Source organism: Zingiber officinale, chromosome 10B (genome assembly GCF_018446385.1).
Source record: "Zingiber officinale cultivar Zhangliang chromosome 10B, Zo_v1.1, whole genome shotgun sequence".
Taxonomy (NCBI): Eukaryota; Viridiplantae; Streptophyta; class Magnoliopsida; order Zingiberales; family Zingiberaceae; genus Zingiber; species Zingiber officinale.
This window is the reverse complement of record NC_056005.1, coordinates 37576884-37599234: the sequence shown is the minus strand read 5'-3', so window position 1 is coordinate 37599234 and position 22351 is coordinate 37576884. Positions and strand designations below refer to the sequence as shown.

At 36.3% G+C, this 22351-nt stretch overlaps 3 protein-coding genes and 1 long non-coding RNA gene across 5 annotated transcripts; all 4 read left to right on the top strand.

Moving 5' to 3' along the window:
* The first annotated feature begins 1757 nt into the window (after positions 1-1757).
* LOC122029088 (filament-like plant protein 7) lies at positions 1758-3364 on the top strand. The gene has a single exon (XM_042588045.1). The coding sequence runs from the start codon at positions 1848-1850 to the stop codon at positions 3336-3338; it is 1491 nt and encodes a 496-aa protein (XP_042443979.1). The 5' UTR covers positions 1758-1847; the 3' UTR covers positions 3339-3364.
* Positions 3365-3606: 242 nt separating this feature from the next.
* LOC122030559 lies at positions 3607-6009 on the top strand. Of its 2 annotated transcripts, XR_006125468.1 has the most exons (6): positions 3607-4260; positions 4449-4539; positions 4636-4746; positions 4924-5197; positions 5273-5361; positions 5718-6009. It is a non-coding gene; the product is annotated as an uncharacterized LOC122030559 (long non-coding RNA). The 2 variants fall into 2 exon arrangements; XR_006125467.1 differs by lacking the exon at positions 5718-6009 and having other exon boundaries at positions 5273-5549.
* Positions 6010-12335: 6326 nt separating this feature from the next.
* On the top strand, positions 12336-16475 carry LOC122029750 (replication protein A 70 kDa DNA-binding subunit B-like). The gene is made up of 12 exons (XM_042588872.1): positions 12336-12553; positions 13549-13695; positions 13783-14001; positions 14174-14351; positions 14450-14717; positions 14800-14902; positions 15032-15156; positions 15250-15328; positions 15418-15562; positions 15643-15803; positions 15891-16011; positions 16112-16475. The coding sequence occupies exons 1-12, from the start codon at positions 12417-12419 to the stop codon at positions 16304-16306; spliced, it is 1878 nt and encodes a 625-aa protein (XP_042444806.1). The 5' UTR covers positions 12336-12416; the 3' UTR covers positions 16307-16475.
* A 2914-nt stretch (positions 16476-19389) lies between these two features.
* On the top strand, positions 19390-21927 carry LOC122030247 (probable 6-phosphogluconolactonase 2). Its single transcript, XM_042589430.1, has 3 exons — positions 19390-19867; positions 19984-20119; positions 21235-21927. The coding sequence occupies exons 1-3, from the start codon at positions 19695-19697 to the stop codon at positions 21739-21741; spliced, it is 816 nt and encodes a 271-aa protein (XP_042445364.1). The 5' UTR covers positions 19390-19694; the 3' UTR covers positions 21742-21927.
* Positions 21928-22351: the final 424 nt, after the last annotated feature.

The following is a 22351-nucleotide window of genomic DNA, read 5'->3' as shown; positions in this document are numbered from 1 at the left end:
TATAAACAGTTGGATCAAGTAAGAAAAATCCTAGACCATGAACCTTTGGAACCAAGACAACACCATCGTGATGGATGCCTTCCTCTCCATCTCCTCCCCCACCGCCATCACGCATTACAATTTGCTGCACACACTTTCTGCGGAGCCCCTTGCTATCCCCTCTTCCTCTTCCTACCCCTCCTCTTATTCCACTGTCACTACTTCTACAGTGCTGCCCCCTCAGTTCACCCCGGATACGCTTCAGAAGCACCTCCACTCCCTCATCAATGGGGCTAGCGGAAATGGACCTACGCCATCTTCTGGCAGCCCTCCCCTGCCGCCATCTTCGCCGGAGGCATTCTCCCCAGTTGGGGAGACGGGTATTACCGTGGATGCGAGAAGGACAAAAATAAGTACGGAGGTGAAAGGGGCGTCGAGTCCACAGAGAACCAAGAACACTACACGCGGGTGCTCCGAGAGCTCAACGCTCTCATCTCCGGCAGCGGCGGCGTCGATGACTCCACGGACGAAGATGTTAAATATCAACTCCAACCCAAATAAAGGATAAAACTTATCCAATAAAAGATAAGATTTGCTATTTAATTATTTATTTTTCTAATAGATAAAGATGACGACTTGGTAAAAGATAAAATTAAATATGTGGTCAAGAGTGTTTTTCTCATTTCATGGATAAGAATTAGAATTTCAATGGCTAGGATTTAATTTAATTGAACGGTCCAGATTGTATGAAGAGTACTATAAATACTCTACCTTGTATTTAGTTTCATTCAATCAATCAAGTATCAATTTGTGAGTTAAAGTTTTTTGTTTTTCTTCTTTGTCTTAGAATTGTGAGTGATCCACAAAAAGGGTGTTGTAGTGTTGTTATTGTTAGTGTAAGACAAGTAATTTATTTACTTGTTTGTTGGTCCAATTTTCAACAATTGGTATCAGAGCCAGGTTAATCAGGGATTATTCTTGGTGGAGCTATCTTAGATTGTGAGGAGTTTTATGCTTTACAAGTTTTTTTTAATCAAACTTGTTTGGTATAATCAAAGCTTTTCGACGTGATGGGGGACCTTCAAGTAGTAGGAGGTATCAAGAAGCTCAACAACAAAAACTACAACACGTGGGCAACATGCATGGAGTCTTACCTACAAGGTCAAGATCTTTGGGAGGTTGTTGGTGGTAGTGAAGCTACGCAGCCGGCAGAAGACGCCAATGACATTTTGCGAAAATGGAAGATTAAGGCAGGTAAAGCAATGTTTGCCTTAAAGATCACAATTGAAGAAGAAATGTTGGAGCATATCCGAGATGCCAAAACACCAAAGGAAGTGTGGGATATCTTTGCTACACTTTTTTCAAAGAAGAATGATACAAGATTGCAACTTCTGGAGAACGAGCTATTGTCAATAGCGCAATGTGACAAGACGATTGCCCAATACTTCCACAAGGTGAAGTTGATATGTCGCGAAATTTCAGAGCTAGATCCATCAGCTCCTATTAGGGAAGCAAGGATAAAAAGAATAATTATTCATGGTTTGAGGCCAGAATATCGAGGATTTATTGCTGCTATACAAGGATGGCCAACACAACCATCGCTTCTTGAATTTGAAAATTTACTTGCAGGTCAAGAAGCTATGGCTAAGCAAATGGGAGGACTCTCACTAAAAGATGAAGAAGAAGCGCTCTACACCAACAAAAATAAAGGCAGCTTCAAACGACACACTGGTGGATCTAAAAAGGATGGCGACAAAGGAAAAAGCTATTATGGGAATGGAGGCTCTCGTCCAGGGGGAGCCTCGAAGAATTATGGTGATCGTAAAAAATTTTCTGGCGAGTGCTACAATTGTGGGAAGGTGGGCCACATGGCAAAAGATTGTTGGTCCAAGAAAAGGTTCGTTCAAAGCAACACTGTTACTTCCAATTCTAAAGAGAATAGCGAAGATGATTGGGATGCTGAAGCTTTGATGGCTACGGAGGAAAAAGACTTGGCTCTCACAACAACGTCAGAACAGATTGACTACAAAAATGATTGGATCGTGGATTCAGGCTGCTCAAATCATATGACGGGTGATAAAGAAAAATTGCAAAACTTATCTCAATACAAAGGAGCTCGTATGGTGGTTACAACCGACAACTCAAGAATCATGGATAACAAGCAATGGCTGTGGAAGAGGAAATCTTTAGAAAATAACATTGAGAAAGAGAGGACTCTAGAGTTAGAGAGATCCCTCGAAGAGTTAAAGGATCAACTTTCATTAGTTCGCATCGAGTCCAATACTAAAGATGATCTCTTGGCAAAACAAGCAAAAGTGTCGGAGGAAGCAATTGCAGGATGGCGAAAAGCCGAAGCCGAAGCCCTTTCTTTAAAGCAACAACTGGATGATGCTTTACTTCAGAAGAGAACTGCTGAACAAAGAGTAGCCGATAGAGATGTAGCATTAAAAGAATGCATGCAACAGCTTCATGTGACCAAGGAAGATCAGCAGTTCATTGTCAACAATGCCTCCTTGAAGATATCGAGAGAGCAGGAGAAGATTCGCACATTAGAACAGAGGTTAGCAGATACAAATCAGAAGCTCACCGAGTCGGTGGTTGCAATTAGCAACTTGAATAGAATTCTAGTGGTCGAAGAGATGAGTAGACTTGATTCATCTGAGAAACTCATTGCTTCGCTGAAGTATGAGCTATGCATGCTTCAGAAGGAGATTGAGATCAGAAACGAGGAGAGGGAATACAGCCATCGATCAGCAAATGCTGCTCATAGACAACACCTTGGGAGCATTAAGAAGATTGCTAAGCTAGAAACGGAGTGCCAACGATTGCGTATCATGGTCAGGAAGAGGCTGCCGGGACCAACAGCTTTAGCGAAAATGCGAAGCGAGGTTGAGTCCATTGAAACAAGGAAGAGAGCTTCGAGCTCCATGGCTGAAGATTTCCACTTAAAGGATACGGTTCTAGAGGACTGTTATGATCTATCAAGCAAGGGTGCTGTTGCTCTCGTCGATCGACTATGCACCACTGAAGACGAAAACAAGATTCTCAAAGAGTCACTGACCAACAAAAACAATGACCTACATCAACCAGTTGATTATGCAGTTCCAATATATTATGACAATCAATCGGCAATTCGTTTGGCGGAAAATCCGATTTTTCATGCAAGAACTAAACATGTTGAAGTGCACTATCATTTTATCAGAGAAAAAGTTCTCCAAGAAGAAATTGAGATGAGACAAATCAGGACAGATGATCAAGTTGTAGATTTGTTCACAAAAGGCTTGAGCGCCAGCAAATTCAAAAGGTTTCGTGATCAACTCGGCATAGTACAAAGGGTTGGTGTTGAGGGGGAGTGTTAAATATCAACTCCAACCCAAATAAAGGATAAAACTTATCCAATAAAAGATAAGATTTGCTATTTAATTATTTATTTTTCTAATAGATAAAGATGACGACTTGGTAAAAGATAAAATTAAATATGTGGTCAAGAGTGTTTTTCTCATTTCATGGATAAGAATTAGAATTTCAATGGCTAGGATTTAATTTAATTGAACGGTCCAGATTGTATGAAGAGTACTATAAATACTCTACCTTGTATTTAGTTTCATTCAATCAATCAAGTATCAATTTGTGAGTTAAAGTTTTTTGTTTTTCTTCTTTGTCTTAGAATTGTGAGTGATCCACAAAAAGGGTGTTGTAGTGTTGTTATTGTTAGTGTAAGACAAGTAATTTATTTACTTGTTTGTTGGTCCAATTTTCAACAGAAGAGGTCAGCGACACCAAGTGGTTTTTCCTTATGTTGATGATGCAAACGTTCGCTCCAGGCTGTGGGATGCTCAGACAAACCCTCCTCATCGGATCTCCGGTGTGGTTGACGGTGGCAAGGGGCATGGAGTCGGTGGCGCTCTGCGAGCAGGCAAGGCAGGCGCGTATGTTCGGGCTCCGCACCATGACATGCGTTCCCCTGGCCTACGGCGCTGTCGTCGAACTCGGCTCCACACAAGAGATCTACCAGAACGTTGAGTTCTTGAACAAGATCAGAGCGCCGTCGTTGAACCCCTCTTACACGTCATGGATCTCCTCCCAAACCCCTCTCACGCATACCTCATCTCACGCCCTCTCCGTCCAACTCCTCATCTCACACCCTCTCCGTCCAACTCCTCTCCGGTGGCGAACCCCTCTATGCGAACATCTCCTCTGAACTCATCTTCCCCGAATGAGACTCTGCTGAAGATGAGTGGCATTTCCTTTCCCATTTTCTACGACATTCATCTTCCTCAGGTTTGTATCCTTTTGTTTTTTTTTTAAAAAAAAACTATTTTCTTTGTTTGTTGTATCTCATGTTCACTTCTAAAACATGATTTTATGACCAAAGGAAAAGTTTCAAATTTGTGGTATATAGAAAGGGATGAAAAGGGAAGGATAGAATACAATGTTTAACCATAAATTATCTACTTTCCTTGTTGCAGCCAGAGAATTTGGATTTGAATTCTGTAAGAGGACTCAATCAAGTATTTTCATAAGGTAGAAATATTCTTCTTTTGAGGATCCCATAGAAAGGTACCTTAATCTTTGTGTTATCAACTTGTTAGTATTTCTGTTATCTGTGCTTAAGTAATTAAAAAAAATTCCTTTGCTTTTCTTTGGTTATCACAGGGAATTCAAAATTTTGAATCTAATGAAGTTTAATAGCAAAAGGAAAAGAATGTCAATTATTGTACGGGATGAAACTGGGCAGATTATTCTCTTATGGAAAGGTGCTAACAGGTACAATTACATAACTCTCTTATTCAACATAAATATTTCTTTTGCATTCCATTTTCTTTGCCAGTACTCTCTCATGTTCAATTATCTGCTGATGTTCTAAGTTCATCTAGTGTGCGCTATTGTGCCTGCAAACTCAATTTTGTGGATTTTAAAAGATTTTTATTTTGTACCAAACAGCATTATTTTGGATAGATTGTCAAAGAATGGAAGAATGTTTGAAACAGATACAATAAAACATCTAAATGAATATGAGGAAACAGGCCTACGGACATTGGCACTGGCCTTCTGGTTTCTTGAGGAATCTGAATATTCTGCATGGAACATTGAGTTTCTCAGAGCAAAAACTTCTATGGATAATGATAGGCTAGCTGAACTGGAGAGGGTTTCAGACATTATTTAGGATTTGATTCTTGTTGGTGCAACTGCTATAGAAGAAAAATTACAGAAAGGAGTAAGCTTGCAATTTTCCACTTTTTCTATTGACCTTTGTATGTTTCAGTCCTTCGAACACAAATTGTTTTCACAGGTTCCTCAATGCATAGACAAATTAGCACAAACTGGTCTCAAGATGTGGGTTCTTACAGGTGATAAGATGGAGATCGCAATCAACATAGGGTATGATCATCTGGTTACTAGTGATCCTTTGAATACAAAAACTATAGATCATTCACTTGACCTATGCTCAATAAACCTTCAATTTCTATTGCATATTTGCTTTAGTTTACTTAGACAAGGCATGAAACATATCTCGTAAGCCATGGCATGCCCTCACGAGATTCAATGGTATACTTTCATCTTATCGTATGTTGTACTATTTTAATTTTTGTGCAACTTATTATTATCATATATCTCGTCGGTACCTCAATCCAGATTTTCTAATTATTGTATAGTGTGAATTGTGATCCTTATTTTCAGCTTTAAAAGTGAAAATTTCTTTTGCATAATATTAATAGTATTATTTTCTGTGGCAGATACATAGTAATAGGTGTTTTGTCCCAGTCTCAAGCTGACAATCCTTTTTTAGTGTAGCTAGTAGAAGTAAGCAGATCGTTGCCTTCGAGACCGGCTAATTATTTTATGCTCTTTTATTTTAAATTTGAATGTCACTATCTGCTTTGAAACAGAAGTATTTAGTCTTTGAAATCATTAGCTAAATTCTACTTTGTAGCTGAATTCTACTTTATAGTTGTATTCTTCTGTAAATACTAATATCTACTTTGTAGCTGAATTATATTGTTTAAGTTGAATTCTATTGTTTTGGTATGAGTTTGAAATAATTGGCTGAGCTGATTAACTGCTATTATATATCAAATTATGGTAAAAGAAAAATAACATTTTTGTAAATATAAAAACAATGATTTTATAAATAGAAATTTTTTAATTTTAATTTTAAATTTTTATTTTAAAAAGACAATGCTCTTAAAATCATTGCAAAAGTATTATCTTTGCAAAAAAAAAAAAAATAAGAACACTTTTAAAGCGTTGCAATAATGTTGTTTTGTAAAAAAAAAAATGATAATGCTTTTAAAGCGTTGTCTTTGCTATCAACGATAATACTTTTAAAGTGTTGTCGTTAAGTGGACTTTTAACAACAGTACTTTTAACAATATTACATAAATAATATTTTTAAAGTGTTGTTTATTAACTTTTTTCTTATAGTAAAATATGGTAATGTTTAAATAAGTTAAGCTTGAGTTGAGTTTGAACCAAGCTTGAATCAAGCTTGTTTAAAAGCTCAATACCAATTAAACAAGTCAAGCTCGATTTCAAAAAAAAATAATAGTAATTAAATCAATCTTAAATAATCATTTCAATAGATTGATTAATTTTTAGCTCGACGTAACTTAGTTATTTTATATATAAAAAGAAATATAAACATTGTAAAATTTGACTTGACTTAGTTCATTTACCGAATTAAAAGCTAAGGTTGTCCAACAAGCAACAAGGCAGGCTGTTAGACCGGAAATAGAATTGTCGAGTGGAGTAGTTGTTGGCTACATGGTAGAGTTTATATGCCCACACTGGCCCCAGCCAAAAATATATATATTAATATTATTATCAAATTATTTTCCTTGTTCAACAAGAAAAAATAAATAAATAAATAATGCAACACACTACTCAATGAGGCAGCGACATGACAACCTCCCGAGCGGCCACTCCAAACACTGACATCGTCATTCGTAAAGTGGTCACTGTTTTTTCTCTCTCTTGTTTTACGTATATTTTTGTAGATATTCCTAGGCCATCTTTATATACAGTTGGCTGTGCTTTTATAAGTCATCTAAAGAACAAACTAACAAAAAGATAAGAAATTAATTACATGGCATATGATTAAGATTGAAAATACGCATAAAAATATCATTAGGACAGAAACTCAAACTCCAAGTGTAATTAATGAGGTAATTATTAATTAACAGTAAGTTCTCCGGACCAAATTTATTTTTTACTATCCTAGATGGATCATCACATGAACATAAATACCCGCCTTTCTTCTTTCCTGTTCACTAGAGTGTAACTCAGTACTTTGTCCATTTTTTTCCTTCTGATAATTAAGAAAAAAAATGGATAAACGGTTGTAAAATAACATGTGTATATGGATACCCATAAATCCCCAAGACTATAAATTCCCTCATTATTCCATAACTCATCATCTCTTATAACCTTAATAAATGAATGTGCATGGGAGTCTGAAGATGGTTATATACCTATAAGTTTATGTATGTATTTTTTTTTTCAATTATTAGAAAAAAGGTTAATAATATTTTCTTTTCATGTGTTATTACTTATATAATTTCACAATACGTCTGCACAAGAGTTCTGTTTTTTTTTTAATTTAACTATAGGTAATATCAAAAAATATATAGATATGTTTGTATTTTTTTCTCCATCAAAATTATTCACATGCCAAGAAATTAAATTTATATATAGTTTCTTCATGCTTTATTTGTTATTATTTGATTAACTGTTAGTTAGTTACTTATTTACATGACTTGTAACCCTTCAAAAATATTTTATAATTATGTGTTACAAAATCATCTTTTGATTATATCATGTTTTATCATTTACTAATAAATATATATGATGCATGATAATTATTATTAATGATTTAATTTTCTTTATATTAGATTCTCACTATATCCAATCTTTCAAGTGGCTTTTGACATTTCGAGAAATAAATTATCGATCTTGGATTTTAGATGGGAGATTCATTTGGATGCTCTTAAAGACACCATAAAAGATGGAAATACGGAATCTTTAAAAAATCATGTAAAAGCAATGATATTCATTCATCACTATCTTCGTGAAGAATTGAAAATTGAATATTTGAAGATCAAAGATTCACTTACCTATTGTAAAATACCGAAAAATGACGGATAACGATAAAGGAATTTTTCAGAATTTTTAGAAATTTTCTAGGATTTTTTCGGAGATCGTGTGACTTCGTTTACAGGGATAAAATTGGGTCTCAGGAAAGCCTGTTTGGGCTACCCGTTTTAACGAGGAAATGTTTATATTTATTTTTCTTTTTCTTTTATTTCTTCGTTTTCTTCTTTCCCCGCCGAACCACCCGCGTGCCCTAACCGCCCTCTCCCAACCGGTGACGCAAAAATCGTTGCTCCCCCTCGCGATTAAACCCCTCGGCCAAGCTCTCTTCCTCCTCTTCCTGCCCGAGCCCCTCTCTGCCTCATCGTGTCGACGCCCTCTTCCTCTCTTCTCCTTCACTGCCCAAGCGTCGGCGACGCGCAAGCCATCGTCGGTCGAGCTACTTCCCGATCCTTCCTCCACTATGGCTCTACTGACCTCCGTGACCGATTGCTGAACATCGCCACTGGCCACCGCCGCAGTCGACGTCGATTTCTCTTCCTCCTCTTCCCTCTCGAGTTGCACACTGCTGGCTGCCATCTTCCTTTTGTGCCCTAGCGCCGCTGTCGACGCCAACAACCACCACTAGACCCTTCTGATTCTTCACTGCCGGGCGAGGGTTGTTGCTCTCCTCTATGACGACCACTGGACTTGGAGTTTGTTCCGGCCACTGGTTTCCGACGTTTTCCGACTGCAGGCACATCCGGCAGTGACTCAACAGTTCGGGCATTGTGTTTGGGTGAGTATTTGGATTTAGTCTTTGGGTTGGAAACATTGGTATGGTTGTGATGATATTTTTGATATAGGGCTTTTGGAATTTTGCTGTGGAAATCTTGCTTCGACTGAGGAAATCTTGTTGTGGAAATCTTGCTTCAGCTGAGGGCTTTTGGATTTTGGAATTTTGCTTTTGGAGTCAGTAGGTTGTGTCTTGAATTAGGTTGTTTTGTCGATCAGTGACCTTCCTTCTTGATTTGTTTAGTGCAAGTGGATTCACCAACAGCAATCAACGACGATGAATTGAGGTAAGGAGTAGGGTAATGAAATGATTAATGTATAATTAGTTGTTTATGTGTATGATGGTAATGTGATTAGGGTTTTGCCCTAATTTAGGTTTAGAGATTTTATTTAGCTATTTATAAGAATTGTAGCTAAATAAAATATATTTATATTGGTGACACAGGACTTTGACGCGAGACAAGTATCTCGACGTCCGATTTGGATCGGATACGATCCTTTCTTATTAGAGGCGGGTACCTTGACTTATCTCTTAGATTTGTCATTTGATGTGCATAGTAATTTCTTAACAAATAATAATGATTATGTTTTATATCTGCATCGGTATGCCATTATCCATTACCTGTGCATGCTTTGATTGTTCTCCTGTTTGCATTCATGTTTATACCTTCAGATTACTTATGATCATAAAGGTAATGACATACCATGCCATAGGATATACCGAACTTATTTGATACCATATCTGACATGTGTACCTAGATTTTCTGATTTAATCTATGTATATTTTTGGTACATATTTTATGGAGGTAGATATGATCAGGACCAAGATATTCCCATGTTTAGTGTCATGCACCATCTCGTATGATTGCATGTTGTGCGATAGTCGGCTCCATTATTGTTGAGCACATCGTCAGTTATATAGATCTGCATACACCACCACTCATGGGTTAATGATATGTCAGGTAGGTGTGTGACAGTTCTGCTGTTAGGCTTCGCTGGTCCGGTGACTCAGCGTGGTAGCCGACAGATAGTTCTGCTCTGTTAGGCTCCGCTGGTCTGGAGACGCAGCGTGGTAGCCGATAGACAGTTTACTTTGTTTGGCTCCGTTGATCCGCTCATGGGTAGTGTGACGCAGCGTGGTGGTCGGTAGGGATACCTCCTCTGAACTTGCTCAGGGAGATGAGAGCATTGAGCTCCCCCACTTATGATTTGGGGTAGGAGGATAGGTGTACTCCGACAGCATCCCGTCCACTCGGTCACTCATTAGGAGCAGTGACGGCAGAGTGCATAGTTGTCACAGTCCTACCCACTCGGTCTCACTATTGTGTGTGAGATGGCTGACTGGAGAGTAGGGTGACCAGGACATGTCATTGGCATCATACGCATTGATGTATTTATTGCTTGTGTTTGCTGCACTTGTATGTTGTATATTGGATGGATGCATTTGTTTGACATGCATACAGGATTCCTATACTTTTCGGTTGATTATCCATACACCAGGTCTTGGTTAGTACAGTTTTCTCCTATTTATTTCAGTTGCATTTATCATTCTTATATCAGGATACTATACGCATGATTAGTACTAGTTGTTATTTTCTTACTATACATGTCAATATTACCTGTTGAGGAGTTGACTCACCCTGTGGATTTTACTATTTTCAGGTTGAGGCTGTCCGGAGGAGTTCCAGTCGCTAGTCCCTTGCAGGTCGCGAGGATGTGTTGTTTCGGTCTTTTGGTATTCTTATGATGATATCTAAATGATGTTGTAGACTTGTTCTGGTTTGACACTTGGATACTATATGGTTTTGTTTTATTGTCGATGAGTTTTATTTGGATGTATTTTTGCTACATGGCTGCCGGGACGGCAGAAGAGGTGAGTTGATTTTATGTGCGTCGTTGAGTTTTGTGTTTTTTGGATTAGAAAAGGAAGGTCCGATCTCCTCCACAACCGTTGTTATCCATCTGACGATTGAGGGAGAAGCTCATTCATTCGCACGCACTTGGTTGACTTCTTTATATGTGGTTGTTTCTTCTTGTTGGGTTGTTTCTTATGTGTAATTAATCAATAGCGTGTTAATGCTTGTATTGAACTTGAACTCTCATATTTAGATTGCACACACACTTTGCTATTTGATTCATGCCTACAGTGTATTTGATAAGTTGTTTCTTCTATTAGATAGATTTTAGTTTTGTATTTTCTTTAGCTTAGATTCTTGCAATATTTTGTTAGTTTGATTGCTTTATGTTCTCTTATGGTTATATCTTTTGTTTTGATGCAATTAGGTTAGATTATGTTTGGTTTCATTGATGCTCTATTTCTTTAATGCTCACTTTATGTTGCTTTTCATTTTATTGCTATTGTAGTTTAGGTTAGACTAGATTTCGTTTATCAACATTGTCTTTTATTTATTAGGGTGAGATTTTATTACATGCATTGTTGTTTCATTTCATAGTCTTAGAATTCTAAATCTAAACCCTCCATTTAACTTCAAAAATCTAAAGCAATAACAATTGGATCCTAAGTTTATTAACCTATCATAACATTCCTTGTAAGAGAAGATCTAAGTCATATCTATACTACTTTAATGTAAAGAGAATTCGAGAACGTTAATTATAATTTGATACACTAGTAATACGACACTTTGAACTCATATCAATACATAGGAAAGTGGTCCTTTAACTATATTAATAATCAGCGAAGGAAGTTCTAGTTTATATATGTTAAGACTTATCTTTCATGTATCATTGGAAAATTATATTCTTTTATATATTTGTATATATTTTTAGGAAAATTGTAAAAAAATTATTTTTTTTAAAAAACATAATTGTATAAAATAGAGATTATTTTATATATTTTTTTTTCATAACTTAGGTACTGTTTTACTTCAACAATCATATGTTAGGGTTTTTTTTTTAATGTGTTTGAATGAAAAAAATGATTAATCAAGTTGGATAACGTCGAGTCTAGGATGACCTATGGTCTTATGAAAATTTTTCATCGGGAAGCGCTCGCAGCGGACAGTCCAGGATCCCAGCATCTTTTAGTTGCGTGTCTCATTTAGAGGAAAAATTTCTACAAATTCATTATAATTGGGACTTGAACCGCAGATACTTGAATGATAACCTGAATACTCTATCGCTGCACCATAACCCCGGGGTTATTTTGTTTGAATGAAGTATAGTGAAAGGGTGGGTTGATAATTTCACATTTTTCTTGAAAATGTTATCAGAAAATGATGCGAACACTAAATTAAAATAAATTAAATCATAATTTTATAATTGAGTTGAAATATCAAAATAAATTTTACCCGTCAATCTATATGGGCCTCTTACTTTATGTTGGAGGTCCAATAAAATTTGACGTTAATTGGCGCCAAATTAAGAGTTTGCCATCAGAAAGTTTTGAAATATTCAGAGATCTTATCAGTAAACGCGCCATGGAAATACATTCCCGCCACTTTCCGTCGCTCAATAAAAAAAGTTTACAGAGTGTTTCACATTGTTCCCCCTCCTCGCTTCCTACCCTCCTCCTTCTCTGCTATCTTCTCTTCAGGCGTCAGATCTTTCTAGGAATGGCCAGATCTGTGACCTCAGGAGCCATATCGATGCTCCTCTCCAATCCTTCTCCCGACTCGCCTACCGACTTGCCGGAGATCATCGTTCAGGTCGTCGATCTGAAGCCCATCGGCAGCAGCAGCACACGTTTCACGTAACCATCTTTCTCTCTTGGCATTTAGTCATATATCTTCTTCTTCGCCTTAGTTTTTTTTTTCCTATCATTTTTTCGTCGAGTTGTATGCTAGGAGTCATTAGTTTAATTATGCATAATATTGATTAGATCTGCGAAGCAGGATTTAACTTGTTTATCAACCTACATCTTTAGGACTATAATAATTTAGCCTAAGGTTTTGATTTCTCAAAGAGTTATACTTTATGCACTACAAAAGCTTAAGGTGAAGTTTGATAGTCTAGCTGCCCATGTATTCTTGATCGAGAATGTTTTGTATTATGCACGCAAAGTTTCTTTACATTAATGAAGTCCTCCAAGTTGTTGTCTAGAATTCCGGAATGAAGCATAAAGGTCACATGATTGTTAGATAGAATTGTTATATTTTGCGCTTGAACTTCTTACGGAGAAGCCAAATTTGATTTTTTTTTTTTAAACTTACAAATTATAATATCTGGTTCCCGAGGGAGTTAGCTGGAAAAGTCTACCATATCTGCAGTGTTTGGGTTAGAAGTAAGGAAACATAGATTGTGAAATAAAAATGGAAATTAAAAGCTTGGGAGATAAGGAGGTTACGACTTACAGAAAAATATATGGGATTCGCAAGATGAGTTAACCGCAAAAAGAAAAAAAGAAAGTTAAAGGCAAAATAGTTCTGGTAAACGATGGAAAAGATTACAAAAATCTTATGTGCAATGGACTATGCTGAAAATATGGCATGCGTTTAAAAATTGTTTTGTTGGTAAAGCTTCATGCCTTTGGCCAATTTTTTCCTCCTGTTTTTATATTGCATTATGCAGAATGGACAACTGCATGCTACTCTTTGTTCTTTTTAATGCATTTTTGAATTTTATTTGATTATAGTATTATGATAAATTTTAATAGAGCATATAGCTTGCTGAATCTACTGCTGATATTCTTATATTTGACTTGAGAAAAGTGTTAATTTTAGAAGTTGATGTTATATTTGATAACAGGTTTAAGGCCAGTGATGGGGAGATGAAGCTTAAAGGGATGCTTCCAACTTATTTGTCTACAGAAATTCAATCTGGAAAATTACAAAACCTAGGTCTAATCCGTATTCTGGATTATACTTGCAACCCCATTCCTAATCAGTCTGAAAAGTAAATGCATAGTGATCATGACTTTGACTCTTTGAATCTTCGTTTGCTCTGATGCCAAAGCATTTACACTGATTCATCTTCTTTCAGGGCTTTGATAGTGACAAGGTGTGAAGTAGTTTCTCCTTCTCTTGAATTGGAAATTCAAAATGATGTAAAGAAAGAAAAGCCTGATATGAGTTTAGAATCTAAGCAAGAGGAATTTGTTAACAATGCTGTGAAAATAGAGGCACCTATGGTACCATTAAAATCTAAGCAACCTATGGTGTCAAAATCTGCTGCCCAGATTGTGCACGAACAGCATGGAAAGTAAGTGGCCTTTCTTGTATTTGCCATCAATTCAATTATGCAATTCCAGTTTCAGTCATATTATGGGTATTTTATATGCGAAGGGCCTGCTGATTATTGTATGTCTTCATTCTGTTTCTCCTTTTCTAATTTATTTTGTTTTCCTTAAAATAATAATTGCTATGTTCTGCAGTGTTGCTCCTGCTGCTCGTCTTGCTATATCAAGAAGAGTCCATTCTCTAGCTTCCTTGAATCCTTATCTAGGAAATTGGACCATAAAGGTTCGACTCACAAATAAAGGGAGTTTGAGATCATACAGGAATGCAAAAGGAGAAGGCCAGGTTTTTAATGTAGAATTGACAGATGAAGATGTAAGTGTTCCTTTATCTAATTGTATCAACTTGTCCTCCTACCCTTGATTTCTGACAAGATGTAATCCTGCTGATTAGCTTTGCTAACTTCTGATCAGGGCACTCAAATTCAAGCTACAATGTTTAATGAAGCTGCAACTAAGTTTTATCCTAGGTTTGAGTTGGGAAAAGTATATTTCATATCAAAAGGGTATCTCAGAGTTGCAAACAGGCAGTTCACAACTGTAAAAAATGATTATGAGATGAATCTAAATGAGAACTCCATTGTTGAAGAGGCAGAAGGGGAAGTTTTTGTCCCTGAAATCAAGTATAATTTTGTCAAGATTGATCAATTAGGGTCGTATGTGAATGGGAGGGAGCTCATAGGTAAAGACCATTCTTACTAATTTGGATTCAAATTAATAGAATTTTGAAGCTTTCCTCCATAATTTTTCTATTTGGTGTGCAGATTTGATAGGTGTTGTTCAGAATGTTTCATCAACTTTGAGTATCCGGAGGAAAAGCAACAATGAAATGATTCCAAAGCGAGATCTTACTATTGCAGATGATTCGTAAGCTGTTTTGGACACTTTTTTTTGAAGGGAGGGGGGATTATCACTATGCATAAATTGATCTTCTCTGTTTCAATGATTAAACATAGATTAACTATGTGATTTAATTTGTAATTGTTTATGCTACAGGAACAAAACCGTTACTGTCTCCTTGTGGAATGAACTTGCCACAGATGTTGGGCAGGACTTGCTAGATATGGTTCATACCTCACCAGTTGTAGCCATAAAATGCCTTCGAGTAGGAGATTTTCAAGGTGGTATAAAATGTTCACCACCAATTTTCCATAGGAATCGTCTTAAAGCATGTCTGCATGTTACTGATGGATATTTTTTTGTTCATCTTGTAGGTATATCTTTGTCAACTTTAAGTAAAAGCACAATGATAATAAACCCAGATTTTCCTGAATCAAAGAAGTTGAAGTCTTGGTGAGATTGGCAACTGTCAAAACACCTTTAACAAATTTCTTACCCATTTTCAACTATTCTAATATGTTTTCCTTCCTATTACCTTGCAGGTATGATTCAAAAGGAAAAGGAACTCCAATGGCATCTGTTGGATCAAGCTTGGTCTCTTCCACCAAAAATGGATTGAGGTCAATGCATACTGATAGAGTTTTCCTTACTCATATAACTGAGAACCAAAGTCTAGGTCAAGATAAGGTATAAATTTATGCATTGACACAAAAAGATAGCGCGATATTGTAGTGTTTTCTAGTTCTTATATCCTACTTTGTGAACAGCCTGCCTTCTTCAGCATAAATGTCTACGTAAGCTTCATTAAGCCTGACCAGACAATGTGGTACCGAGCATGCCCTACTTGCAACAAGAAAGTTATTGAAGCTGTTGGTTCGGGATACTGGTGTGAATCATGTCAGAAGAATGATGAGGAAAGCTCTTTAAGGTAAACAAAGTAAATGAAGTGTAAATGCACTACTCAGTTTCTTTAATTATCTGGAATAATTAAACTTTCAGATTTTTTGCTTTTCAGATACATAATGGTGGTTAAGGTCACAGATCCTTCAGGTGAAGCCTGGCTTTCAGTTTTCAATGAGCAAGCTGAGAAAATACTTGGATGCTCTGCCGATGAGCTCAATAGAATAAAAACTGAGGTAAGAAATTAACACCTAAAAAATCCTCATTCTACTATTTTCTACTCTGCCTTAAACTTGTAACATTATTTTTTGGTCTATGAATGTAAAACTATTGCAGGAGGGAGATGAAAAGTATCAACTCAAACTGAAGGAAGCAACATGGGTTCCGCACCTGTTCCGGGTTAGTGTGGTGCATGCTGAGTACATGCACGAGAAGAGGCAGAGGATAACGGTTAGAGCTCAAGCTCCAATGGATTGCTTGGCTGAATCAAAATACCTACTGGAAGAGATAGAAAAGATGTCTGTATGCTAATGTTCTGTGTTTTATATCTAATTTTCATCAGTTTCGTTCTTTCTCTGATCAAACTTTGTTACTTTGCATTCTTTTTGTTTCTTCTGAAAGAATGTACGCTCGAAGCATGTGTAATATATGTCCCAATTTTCTTGAAGTAAAGTCCTAACATCATTATTCATGGATTAAATATGGTGTCTTTTGTGTTTTGGAAATTATATAATGAATTCTAATGCAAAAAATATATTTCAAGCATTGTCATGATTTCTTTTCTTCTTAGGAGTTAACATCAATTTACTAATTTGTATATTTGCTTCATTACTAATATACAAATTAGTAAATTGATGTTAACAAGTCTCCTATTGGAGGGTGTTGTGCTAGTCAATATCAATGGTAATCTATAGGCTTTTTTTTGTTATGATTGGAATGATTTTTCATGGATGAGATGAAGATTGTTAGTTGTTAAATAATTCCATTAAATTTGCAATATTAGGTGTTAATCTATGTGGCATATTATAAATGTTGATAGATGACTCAAATCTAATCTCTTTTGAATGTTTATTCCTAAAATTCACTAAACTAATATTTCTTAAATTTTTGCTTTGTAGCACTGGTAATGAAACAACCAATAAATATGCACTCATGTGGTGCATTGGTAAAACATTCAAAGAAGCAATAAGAGAATTAGAGTTTGAATCACAAATGAGACTAATACAATGGAAGTTGACTTCTGAGTGTGTATTAATTGTGGTCCAAATTTATGTAATCAACTAGGGTAGAAGACTATCTACGGCTAGAATTAGTTGGACAAAATTTGAACACCTGAATTATAAAAAACAAAGCAACCAATAATTAATGCAACCCATTTAATCCTATTCAAGAAATTAATCCTATTCAAGCAAATACAGCTTGCAACCCATTTAAGGCTACGTTTAGTTGGGTGTAATGTAATCTTACTTATAATGTAATTAAATTTGTAATGTAATGTAATGTAATCTTGATTACATTACTACGTTTGGTAATGTAATGTATGTAATCTTTGATTACAAGGATGATTACATTCTTTTGTTTGGTGTCCATTATTTTTTATAAAGAATGTAATTCGTATTATTATAAAATGATAAAAATATCCTGCAACCTCTATTGATGGCTGCCGTACCTCTGCCGGAGCTTGCGGCAACCAACGGTCGTCGCTGTTGGCCTCCTCCGCCGATAGCCGCCACCCGCGACCGCGACAATGGCCGGCAGCGGCAGTGGCACCAGGCGAAGTTGGGCGGAGATAGAGTAGGGGTATATTTAACATTCAAATTTTTGTTAAAAGGTGACCTCGTAATGTAATCGGATTACAATGTGTTTGTTTTGTAATGCAGATTACAAAACTTCATTATATTTTGTAATCCAGATTATATTACATTACAAGTTAAAAATGAACCAAACAAAATAATCAGCTTTGTAATATAATATGGATTACATTACAAAACAGATTACACCCTACCAAATGCAGCCTAAGAGTCTAAACCGCATTTGAAAAACTACCAACATCCACTTTGTTTGCCTACTTTACCAATTGCTAAATAGATTCATTGTTCAGCAGATTTCTTTCTTTCTTTCGTCAATTTTATTAGCAGATTTGATGTTCAAAACTATCCGGCATATTGTTTTTAGTTAAGAGACCAAATTATCCGGCATCTTGTTCCAACTTTTATTTAAGAGACCAAATTATTATAAACCATTTAAAATCCTACCTTTCTCATAGTTAATTAATTGCTCACACGGTTGTTTAATTGGACAGTAATAATGAAAAGTCAATATATACCTAACAACTGTCGGATTCCCGATCAACAATCTTTAATTCTCATGCATGATCAATGAGCAAGAAAGCTTCTCGATCAGTGGATGCTCTTCATTTCCTGCACATCGTTTCCATGTAGCCATGTGCAGACAACGGCCACTAACATCACCTCAATCTTAATGTCAGTGACGAGTACACGAGCCACCTGTAAAGAGACCATCGACTCGACAACAATTATATAAGCATAGTTTCATAGAGGCAACGCCGTGATTAACTGCTGAGAAACCTAGTACTTGACCTGATGACCAGCATCTATCATAATCCATGACCAACTTGTGTCAGTTTTTTTCTTGAAGCTCTTGATTTTAGGTCAACATTTTTGCATGGACTCTCTCTTTTGCCTGCACTTTGTTAGGTCGAGGTCTTATTGGCCTGCTCCATCAATGCAGAGCAATCGCCAAAAGTGCTTCACGTTAACTTGCACCACAAGAACTGGGCTCCAGTGTCCATTATCCATCTTTAGGTTTGATTCTCGAGCCCCAAGTTGGTAGGTCGTCTGATAAGTGCCCACTGCCTCCACTAGACTTTTCTTTTCATTCCTTCACCCACCAGTCATCTTGATGAGATCATGATTTCATTTCGCTGGTGGTGGTGGGTGAAGGAATGAAAAGAGATTAGGAAATCAGAAATATTGTTCTATAGTTAAACTCGACTCATTTATCAGTTGCATTTTTATTCCAAGTTCTCTATAATTTCAGATTTGTTGTCAAAATTCTAAGACAATTGTATCACTTTACCCAACACATGTTATTATATAAATGAGAGGTAGTCTGACAATTTGTATTATATAAAGGAGTATTTTTGAAAAAAATAGAATTTGGGAATAGTGATTTGAAGTTTTCCCGTACAAAACTAGAAGTTGCTTTCTTTCTCAAAACACCCCTGAAACTTCAAAATCTTGAAACTGTCACCAGAGGCATCAAGCTCTATTTGTTTTACCCTTAATCAACAACATAAATTTTAATAATGAAATAGTTAACCACGGTGGTAAAAGGTATAGTCTAATGAAATAGTTAACTCATTTTTACACGAGTATTATTTCTATTACTATTTTGTGAAATAAAAACAAAGAGAATATTTTAGTTAAGGAAATATTTTAAATACTTTATTAAGTAACATGTTGAAAACTACCTTTTAGTTATAGAAAAGAAAAGTCTTTTGTCCCTTTGTATTTATTTAACATTAAAAAAAGATCATATACCCAAATAATTACCAATATTTATATTATTATTATTATTATTTACGTCTTTTTAACCGGGGGCATTCTTCCCCTTCCTCGTTAACCTGCGAGGCTCCTCTTCCTCTTCCTCTTCCTTCTCCATTGCCGGCGCCGTGTTCCTCTTCGGCTTCCGCTGTTCGTTCGTCTGATTCTGTCCATTGCCACACCGATGTATCCCTTCCGCCTCCTCAGCTTAATTTTACCGTAAAAAGGCAACCTTTGCCACTCCTCAAATCCCTAACGTTACTAAACGCATCAACTGGTTTTGCACTCATTAGCGTTCCTTTGATTCAAAGAAATCTCCTATCTAGTTACTTCATTAGGTTTAGGTTGCAAGAATGGCTAACTGTGGTGAACCAGAGACCAGGAGAGATTTGAGAGTCTTTGAGGATAAGTACGAGCTCACCACGGATTTGGCGGAGTATATATCCCAACTCTCTGAAAGTTCCGTTAACGATAGAGGATGCTTCACCGTTGCTTTATCTGGCCGGTCTCTGATAAGATTGTTGGAGTAATCTCTTTGAATACCTTTCCAAATGTTGGTTTATTGCTTTTTTTCTGCTGAGTTTGTGGGTATCACCATTGAGGTATGCCGAGTATTTCAGAGAGGACTTACTGTGGATGCAGGAAACTTTCTGAAGCTCCTTATAAGAAGACTGTCGATTGGACAAAATGGTATGTATTTTGGGCTGATGAACGTGCTGTTGCAAAGAATCATGTCGACAGCAATTATAAGTTAACCAAGGATGTATTTCTTTCAAAGGTTGGTAGTCATTTTAGATCCTCATTTCTTGATGAACTAGAAGATGTTGTCTGTTCGTAGGGATCATGGAACTATTCACTTGTGAAAAATCTGGCTTATTTCTTTAAATCCTTTGTATTGCGAGTTCTTGAAAAGTTACCTTCAAGTGTCTTCGAGATTGTGTTGCATTTCATCATTGTTTATATAACTTTCTCATTCACACACGGCTCCTGTTTCTTGAAAATGGGCAGATGATATTTACTTCTGCTTGTACTTCTCAACATATCCTTTTTATTGTAAGAGATATTTCTCAGTCCTTAGTCATTATATTAGCTACATGCCTTTTGTTTCATTCGACCTTCAGTAGAGGAGTACTTCATTAGTATAATGGAATTATCAATCTTGAGTGCACTAAATTACTATGCCTATTTTGCTATTTATTATTATTATTTTTTTGATATGTTATTTTCTAACTATGCAGCAGCACCCTGATTCAAAAGGCATAGTTGTAATATGAAAAGTTTCTTTTGAGCCTAAGTATTGAAGGAAAGCCAATAGTAGGTTTTCTTTTAAAAAATATCAAAGGAGGCTTAAATACTTTTCTTGATCTACATGAATAGTTATTTTTCCTCATCTAAATATGTTTTTGAATTTGACAGTTAGGCATGTTTTCATTAATATCTTGTAAGCCAGTCCTTTCCATATTCTTTGAGTTGACTGCCAGTGCTAAGTGTTTGTTGCTATTAGAAAAGAAATATGTAAATTGGTGAATTTCCTAACAGCTTGAGATTTTGATAAGTAGTAATCCAATCATCTTTACATTTACATGACATCTTGGTTCAGAGTATAAATCTTGTTATGTCTAAAAGAAATCTCATCAATTCATGTGTTGTGGTTCGGGCAATCAAGTGAAATATACCCACTCACATATGCAGAAGTATTAGAAAATAAACATAGTCCCTTTTCTATGAGCTTGAGAAGCTCCGAACTAATCAACTATTTAATAGTCGTATGACATTGTACATTTGTATTTCAAAGTTTAGATTCTTTATGACGACATGTTTCTAGGTTTCTCGCTTCTTGACATTTCTAGTTCATTTATGAAAAGCTCATGTTTGTGCCATTCAAATTTTTAGGTGTCCATTCTCAGCAATCATATTTTCTCCATTAATGACAATGCAACAGTGGAGGATGCAGCAAGAGAATATGAATTTACCATTCGACAGCTAGTGAAGGTCCGAACTATAGGTGTTTCTGAAAGCAATGACTGTCCTAAGTTCGACCTTATCCTTCTCGGGCTGGGACCAGATGGACATGTTGCTTCACTATTCCCTCATCACCCAACACTTGAACTAAGAGAGGAGTGGGTCACTTATATCACTGACTCTCCTGAGCCTCCGCCTGAGAGGATTACCTTTGCGCTCCCTGTCATCAATTCTGCCTCTAATGTTGCTATAGTTGCCATCGGCGAGGAGAATGCTATGGCAGTACAGCTTTCCATTCTCACCGATGATGGGAAATTTGATGCCTGTTCATTACCTGCTAGGCTGATTCGTCCAGACAATGGGAAATTAGTGTGGTTCTTAGATGCATTGGCAGCGTCTGCTTTGAATGACAATAATGGAGAACCTGATAAACTATAAGAAAGTATGGATACACTGTGTGTATTTTGCTATTATCTAATATCGTTTACAAGGAGAAGATCTCCTTTGCTGTATGATATCAATTTGGGTAAATTACTTAAGATAATAACTTGGTGTTGCTACAGGGCTTCTTCCATTCATGCAGTTGGAGAAACCTTTCCAATTAGTTAGAAAAATAATTGAAGATGTGTATTGATTCTTATGGAAGTAAGAGCTATTAAATGTGTTAGTAAAACATGATTATGTATTTTTCGTATCCATGGGTATAGTCGAGTTGGTGCTTAGATGCTATAGTGCTTGTCATATGAGAGTAGAGATTGAATTCCTTTCAACTTCATGTGGGAAAAATATTTGGAGTGAATCAGTCACCTTTTGTCATGTGATTATATATTGTTTGCAGGTAAGAAATATTTAAATATTATCGGCAAGGAGCAGTGAAGCTCACAAGTAGAACTCAATGAATATTTCTATGATTATCATAAAATCATATTGTAAACATTTGAATTTATGTTTTAGATCTCATCAACCAAATTTATGTCTAACAAAATTTATAACTGATCCAGTCTAAGATCAAGGGATGAGATGAGGACATCGTATTATAGTGACGCAA